This window comes from Botryllus schlosseri, unplaced genomic scaffold (genome assembly GCF_051294905.1).
Source record: "Botryllus schlosseri isolate E-star unplaced genomic scaffold, Bs_hap1 Bs118a, whole genome shotgun sequence".
NCBI classification, from domain to species: Eukaryota; Metazoa; Chordata; class Ascidiacea; order Stolidobranchia; family Styelidae; genus Botryllus; species Botryllus schlosseri.
The window spans coordinates 1-6,979 of record NW_027648727.1 but is presented as its reverse complement, the minus strand read 5'-3'; the positions used below and the strand labels follow the sequence as shown (position 1 = coordinate 6,979).

General features: G+C 43.5%; 2 protein-coding genes across 2 annotated transcripts; both read right to left on the bottom strand.

Moving 5' to 3' along the window:
• Nucleotides 1-4,160: 4,160 nt before the first annotated feature.
• Nucleotides 4,161-6,022, bottom strand: LOC145432732 (uncharacterized). The gene is made up of 2 exons (XM_080309555.1): nt 5,838-6,022; nt 4,161-5,519 (listed from the first exon to the last, which is right to left on the bottom strand). Exon 2 carries the CDS (start codon nt 5,499-5,501, stop codon nt 4,824-4,826), a length of 678 nt encoding a protein of 225 aa, XP_080165681.1. The 5' UTR covers nt 5,502-5,519; nt 5,838-6,022; the 3' UTR covers nt 4,161-4,823.
• Nucleotides 6,023-6,161: 139 nt separating this feature from the next.
• Nucleotides 6,162-6,644, bottom strand: LOC145432734 (brother of CDO-like). The gene is made up of 2 exons (XM_080309558.1): nt 6,484-6,644; nt 6,162-6,290 (listed from the first exon to the last, which is right to left on the bottom strand). The coding sequence occupies exons 1-2, from the start codon at nt 6,640-6,642 to the stop codon at nt 6,162-6,164; spliced, it is 288 nt and encodes a 95-aa protein (XP_080165684.1). The 5' UTR covers nt 6,643-6,644.
• Between the last annotated feature and the right edge of the window lie 335 nt (nt 6,645-6,979).

Genomic DNA, 6,979 nt, shown 5'->3' with positions numbered 1-6,979 from the left:
CTCAACCAATCAGGGAATGGTATAGTCTAGTATATGGTATAGTCTACAGTCACAAACTCCTGAACCGGATCTGGACAGTGGATAACCTCTGGTCTATGAGCAAAGCTTTGCTAGTGTGACGTCATAACTCATTTGAAACCCACTAGCTGGCGGTAAAGAGCGTCCGGAATTTGGGTCACCGAAATATGGTAACCCTAGACTCTAGGGTTACCATATTTCGGTGACCCAAATTCCGGACGCTCTTTACCGCCAGCTAGTGGGTTTCAAATGAGTTATGACGTCACACTAGCAAAGCTTTGCTCATAGACCAGAGGTTATCCACTGTCCAGATCCGGTTCAGGAGTTTGTGACTGTGTGTTGTGTAATCGGGACCGGAACCACATTTTTTCAGCCCCTTCCCGCCCAAATAAACAATGATTTTGAGCCCACCATAGGGTAATCGATACAACTTCTGGGGGTGGGCTTGCTATATGATTTTGGTTTCTATATGCATCTGGTCGTTACATTTTTTGAATGAATTCTGTCAATAATATTGGTTGTTCCGTATAATACTACATAGTTACTACTCTCCGCCCACATGATCAGAGTTAGCGGTGGTTGGTGGAAGATCATTAGTTAGAAAATACAGGGATCGTAATTGTACAGCGTTAAGTCATGTTCAGTTCATGTACCACCGATAAAATTGTTTATCAGCCTTATGCCGGTGCGCACCACGGAGCTTTATAAACACCCCACATCTAGGGGTTTCCAACCTTTTGTGGTCGCGACTCCATCTCCAATTTGAAAATGTTCCTTGGCCCAGATCAAAATTTGACGAGCTGATTACTTAAAGAAGTCGGCACCTTTGTCCAGAATGACTCACGGGCTATTTTGGAAGCTGAGATTACATTCAACATGTTCACGAACCCCAGAATAAAGGCAAACGACCCCCACGTTTGGAACCATTATCTTTGAATAAAGCATTTAAACGGCCTTAACGATCTCTAGGAATATATCGTTATCCTATATTTGCAATTACAATTAGGCTTATTCCAGTAAATGAAGGTTGTTTTAATTTATATTTTATTGCAGTTTTTTCGAAAGTGGTAGCCCCCATATTAAAACCAATAAACGTGACAGTAAATCGCGCGCAGCGCGAAGAAAAATATCATTTATCAGCACAAATATTTCCGAAAATAATGTTTTTATGTTGCATTTACGAAAAAATTAGGAGCCTACGTCAAGTCTTCAAAATTCCGGACATTTGGCATATTTTAGAAATTCCTCCCGGACGCTAGTCTGAACAGTGAAATTCCGGACATGTCCGGGAAATTGCGGACGTATGGCAACCCTAGTATAGTCATAGTCTATAGCAGGGGTGGCCAACCTGCGGCCGCAGAAGGAAATTTGTGCGGCCGTGGACACGTGACAAGGAGTAGTCTATGGTATCTGACACCCACCTTGGCCTAGGCGATGTAAAGAGGAGGCATGCACACTGAATGAAAGTAAAGAAGATAGTATAAAAAAAGAAAGCGACAAGAAAAATAGGGCGGCATGTCATGGGAAGCGAGATCGATAGGTCAGTCGTGGTCCGGTAATCTTGAGGATGGACTGCAGGGTAGAGTGGGGTAAAACGCCCAGGCGAGGTAAGACGCCCACCATCAATATCACGGAACAAAACGAGCATTGAATGCGTCACAGTATCACAAATATTGCCGAATGGTCAGACGATACTGTCACTTTGATTTCTACACCAAGATGAAGATTTTAATGTTTTATGAGATTTTATGAATTTTACACATATTCTCACCAGAAGATAGCCTTTTACAATCAAGTGAAATGTCATATTTAACGGATGCTACAGATGCAGATAATTTATGATAAAATCGGTCAATCAGATCGGCGATTGCATATATATTATGCTATCAATTTATTATCCTATTTACCGGTAGAGCTGAGTGAAGTGTCTTGAAAACGGGAGGGCCCGTAATGATTAAACATCTTCGGGCGGGCGGAACCGTTGATATGACTTCGTTACATGATGTTATTTCGTGACTTCCAGTCTGCTATATCAAAAAATATAGAATCGCCCAAACGTAGGCTTCTAAACTAAGAGACGCACACGATTTCAAATTGGTATTTCTTCACTTGCATAAAATTTTTCCCAGCGGCATGGTATTTGTCTTGTGAGGTTCAGATTGCAAAGACAGGAACATTCGGCGCCAGTCAATTTAGGCGCCTATGGACAATTAAACCTCCTATGTATTTTGTATAGCCTATACAAACGAATTCTTCGGTCTGCATAAAAGGGCATATACCTTTTCGGCCAAGCTTTTCTCGCTGCCGATCGTTCTGGCACACTTCTTGGAGTCGCATGTTATATGGCCTAAAACTTGATTGTATGCCTTGGTGGGCGCTAATGGCCCAATACCCAATCATATAGAAAAACGGCAACTTGAATTCGCGCGCAGCGCGAAAAAATTTTGAAAAAAATTGCATAAATTTTCAAAAAATACTCTATGATTTATGCTAATTCACGAAAGAATTTTGGGCCCCCTTCGAGCTCGCCCCCCCAATTGGGGGGTTTGGGGTGCGGCACTTACGGTGCTGGGTAAAACGCCCCACCCCATAAGTCCAGTAAATGTGGACAGAGTAGTCGTTTATAGGTTCATCAAGAATGCTTTCTCGGAGAACGCCACTCCTATGAAAATTGCCATTCAGCCGTGGAATATAGGCTATTCCTCCTACTAAACAAGATATATCTCAAGAAGTTGCGACTTGTTTTTTGATTTTCATAATCAGTTGGCATTTCTGGATGAACTTTGTTTTTAAAATATCCGGTATGTCATGATGAGGCAGAGAAGCATGTATAGGGATTAAATATTTATCGGTTACTGAGTGGTATGCCATATTTAGTAGGGTATAATGGTGTAAAAGCCGTTGGAGGCGTTTTGCCCCACACATGAAACGAAACGTCAAATTGGTGGACATAGATGAATGATAATTTTAGATATGATAATTGATACTTGGATTTTCCATACGATCGTGGTAGAGCGGGGACGATATCTCGCGTGCAAATTCCGAAATTCAACTCGTTTCGACCAGTTTGGTGGACATTATGACGTTTCCCGCTTGGGGTAGGCGCCCTGCCCCACTCTACCCTATTTATTTGATAGTAATTGCTTGTATTTCGACTTGAATGTGGACATGCTCGTCGACTGTCGGATGACCGGCGGGATACTGTTCTACACATCAGGTCCGGCATATTTGATAGAGCGATGATCTTTTCGGTCGATCATATGATCTTTGAACGACGTGGACGCGCGTGTGTTGTACTTGTGCGCTTTTGATTCCGAGGTAAAGAAGTCATTGAAATATTCGGGGCAACGACCGCAGTGGAAATGATACATAAACTTGGCGGTTTCTAGTTTCCGCATATCTTCTATGTTTAGGACGCCGAATCTCTTCAGCTGCGACTTGTTGGATGGGCAGCCAGGCCCCTTTGGGGCTCTAGCTATGATTCGGAGTACTTTATGTTATAGTTTTTGCAGTGGCTTGAGTGCAGTTTTACTGGCAGCCCCCCAACAGGGGATGCGATAATGTAACTTCGATTGGATTAAGTATCAGAAGAACCCATGCTGGCATGAAGCGCCTAAGACTGTAGAACAGGCCGCACTTCGGTGATAATTTAGTTTCTAGGGACCTAATATGACTCTTCCAGGAAATGTTCGAGTCCAGTAAAACCCCGAGATATTTGTCATTATCTGTGTTGGAAACGGGCTGACCAGCGATATTAACGGTTAGGTTATTTTTTGAATTGTCAGCAATTGCGATTTCGAGGCGTTCATGCAAAGGTTGTTCTGGGCCGTCCACTCATACCATACGTGGGTTCGAATTTCGAATCACGCAGAATCGTTAGGGTCTATACTCTATATGGGATCCTAATCTTCCTTGCGCAATGTACAAATTGCACATTGCATAGCCGCTGACTCGTCAAGGTTTAATACGAGAGCAGGTAGCACGAAGAATGTCGCTCCTGGAAAATGACTTCACCAATATCGAAAACCCGTGAAACACGAGCGGTCTTGCCTATATTTTATGCCTCGTCTTACTTATGGGTTGATACAGTCCCTCTGCTGTACCAAATACTACCTCTCTATAGCGGCTCACAAACACGACGATAACAATTCAAAGATATTATTTATTATCTGATTTTAAAAAGGAGACTCTGAAAATACGAAAAATTATGACAGTGCAGCAGAGATATGAACAGAAAACGATCGTTTACGAAAATATGAAAGCACGGATATCGCGTCTGAGGTCAGAAAATATAAAATATTCAACATGGCAGGTTCGAAAGCGCGTGTACAAATACCGTACAGCAAACATAATAAAACCGGCCTTCGACAGATGCAACGGAATTTATAGCAATGCGAGACAGGGCACCGGTATGAATTCGTCACGTATTCGCTACCGGTACACGGTCGTCATGCAGACTTACAACCAAACTACTGGTTTAGTGAGTGGTTTAAGCTCTACTTCTAGTGGCAGATTTAGAAAGTTAAGTAGTCCTTCCAGTTGCGCATATCAAAAGATAGTTGCTGGACAACCAAAATCAATTGTCGTTTGGCGGGAAGTATGACACCATAGTTTTGTTGTGTGATGTCCTTGCAGCCATTGCTAGCTCAGAGTCATCACTACTGAGCGTGATGCGAACGGAATTATGTACTATATAGTAAACTTTCGTATATAAAATAACGATTTCATTTTGATAGTGGTAAGTGTGAAAAGTTTTATATAATCACTGAAAACTTCAGCTGATCATTAGCTCTTGTCGTCCGACATTAAAAAAGGCGTCGATTCCACTTCGACATTGCCTTCACAGTTTGAAGACACTTCTGTTTTAGGTCCGTGTTTCTAATTAATCCTTCCTCCGGCGTGGGCGAGCTACTGTCCGCAGGCGCCTCTAGTATAGTCACAATACCTGAAGTACCGGCGTCTGTGTCGCTTTGATTTGAGACATCTTCCGATATCTCTAGCTGCGAATCAGACCCTGTACGCGCGCCGTCATCGTTACTATGATAACCGTGATCGTGTCTGACAGCGTCCATGGTCACGTTGCCGTCGAACGCGCGCGTCACCATCTGCCCGCTCGCGTTGACGCGCGTTACCTCGCGCTGACTCGCGTCGGTGCTCATTTTACGCGCGTCGACCGGGATAATATGGCAGAATTCGCCGCCGCGAACCCATCTCCCTATCCCGAAATGTCTCGAGTCCATGATAACGTGCATCGGCGCTCCGTTTATGCCCGGATAACCCCCGTTGGGTGTAACGTATTCGAATCCAACTGGCGACACTGGGTAAGAGTGGTAGCTTGATGCGTCTCGGCCTAGGCTGGAATGGTTGCTGTGGTGGCGAGAACAGTGGCATTTCGTGTCTGTGGGAGAGTGGTTGGCGCTGCAGGCTTGTGTGGAGACGTGTGTCCGCTTGGGCTTAGTTTGGACATGACGATGTGGTCGCATTGCTTCCCGGCGCTGTACCTGAAATGAGATAGTATTAACCGTATTAGACAAAGCTACCCAAACGTATATCAACGCATGGGTACTCGAAGTAATCAGTGTTGCGTAACGCCGTAAGCAGAGGTGGTCAAAGTAATCAATGTGGGTAATCAAGTAGAAGTAACCTCGCCAATTTCTACGGAAGTAAAAGTAGAAATAGCGATTTACAAGTAAGTAAATAAGAAAGTTATCTAGGCCTAATAATGTAGTACATTATTGACCACCTCCAGTATTTCACATATACACAGATTCACATATATACTTCAAGTGTTTAGAAGCTAATAAAGAAGTAAAACCCACCCTGTTGAATTCCCGTGATTGGCCTTGGACGACGGCGTCGCCTCGCGCTGTTTGGCGGCGCGTTTCTACCAGTAACAGAACACGGTAAAGAGTAGCACCACCAAAATGGCGGCAACGATTATGCCGCTTATGAGGTAAATCATGCTGCGTCTGTGCGATTGGGCGCAGGGCGGGTCGTTCACGTCCGACCTATAGTCGACTGAAACATCAAATGTCGCATGTCAGTTTACTTCCAATCATATTGTATTAACTCGTGTCATTAAAGCAGGATCGGCTTGATATTATGATATTGTATCAATTTACTAACTGGCCTTTCATACAGTGTTAAAGCATTAAAACTGAACATGATGAATTACCATCTTCGTCTTCGTCCTCTTCTGAACGCGACGGACCTTTCGGGATCTCAGTTATGATCATGTTTGAGAATGGAGATGGGCCCAGCCGATTGTATGCCTGCATTAAAAGATCCACCGTTATGGCTCGGAATGAATATCTAGAATCAGTAATAAAATACTTCCACTTCATTAGCCACGACGGCTACTATACACACCGCCTTATGGGTCACTTCCAACATTTCATTACCTGAGTAGCCATGATGGTTTGAGTCTAGACAATACTACAGCACCCAACAGGAATATCGCCTTACCTGCATTTTGACATCGTACTGCGTGCCGTGCTGTAGGTTTTTGATCCTGTACACCGAAGATGGCACAGAGTCGTAGATCTTTTTCACGTAATTTGCTTCGTCGTTGGAGTCAGTTGGCCGGTAGTAGATGTAATATCCGTTGATTCGCGCGGGGGCCATGTCGTACTGAATAGAATATATATTCTTCAGTTAGTTCTTATGTTACATTCTAGAAGAATAGTTGAGGATACGCTAGTTGTCGCTGTTGTTTCGAATTCACAGTGTCTCGACATCTATAGTCTTGGTCATGCCGAGAATTAAGAGCATAAATAAGGTTATAATCTTAACATGATTCCTAAGATGCCGACTTATAGAACGGGCCCCTCTCGTTCTAGGCTTTTGAAAGACACCTCTCACGTTGAACAAATGGTCACTACCCAATCTTCAAAACGTTCCGAGACTACTTTCAATGTGAATATCAATCATAAACAAATCTCCATATATGACTCAGCAAAAT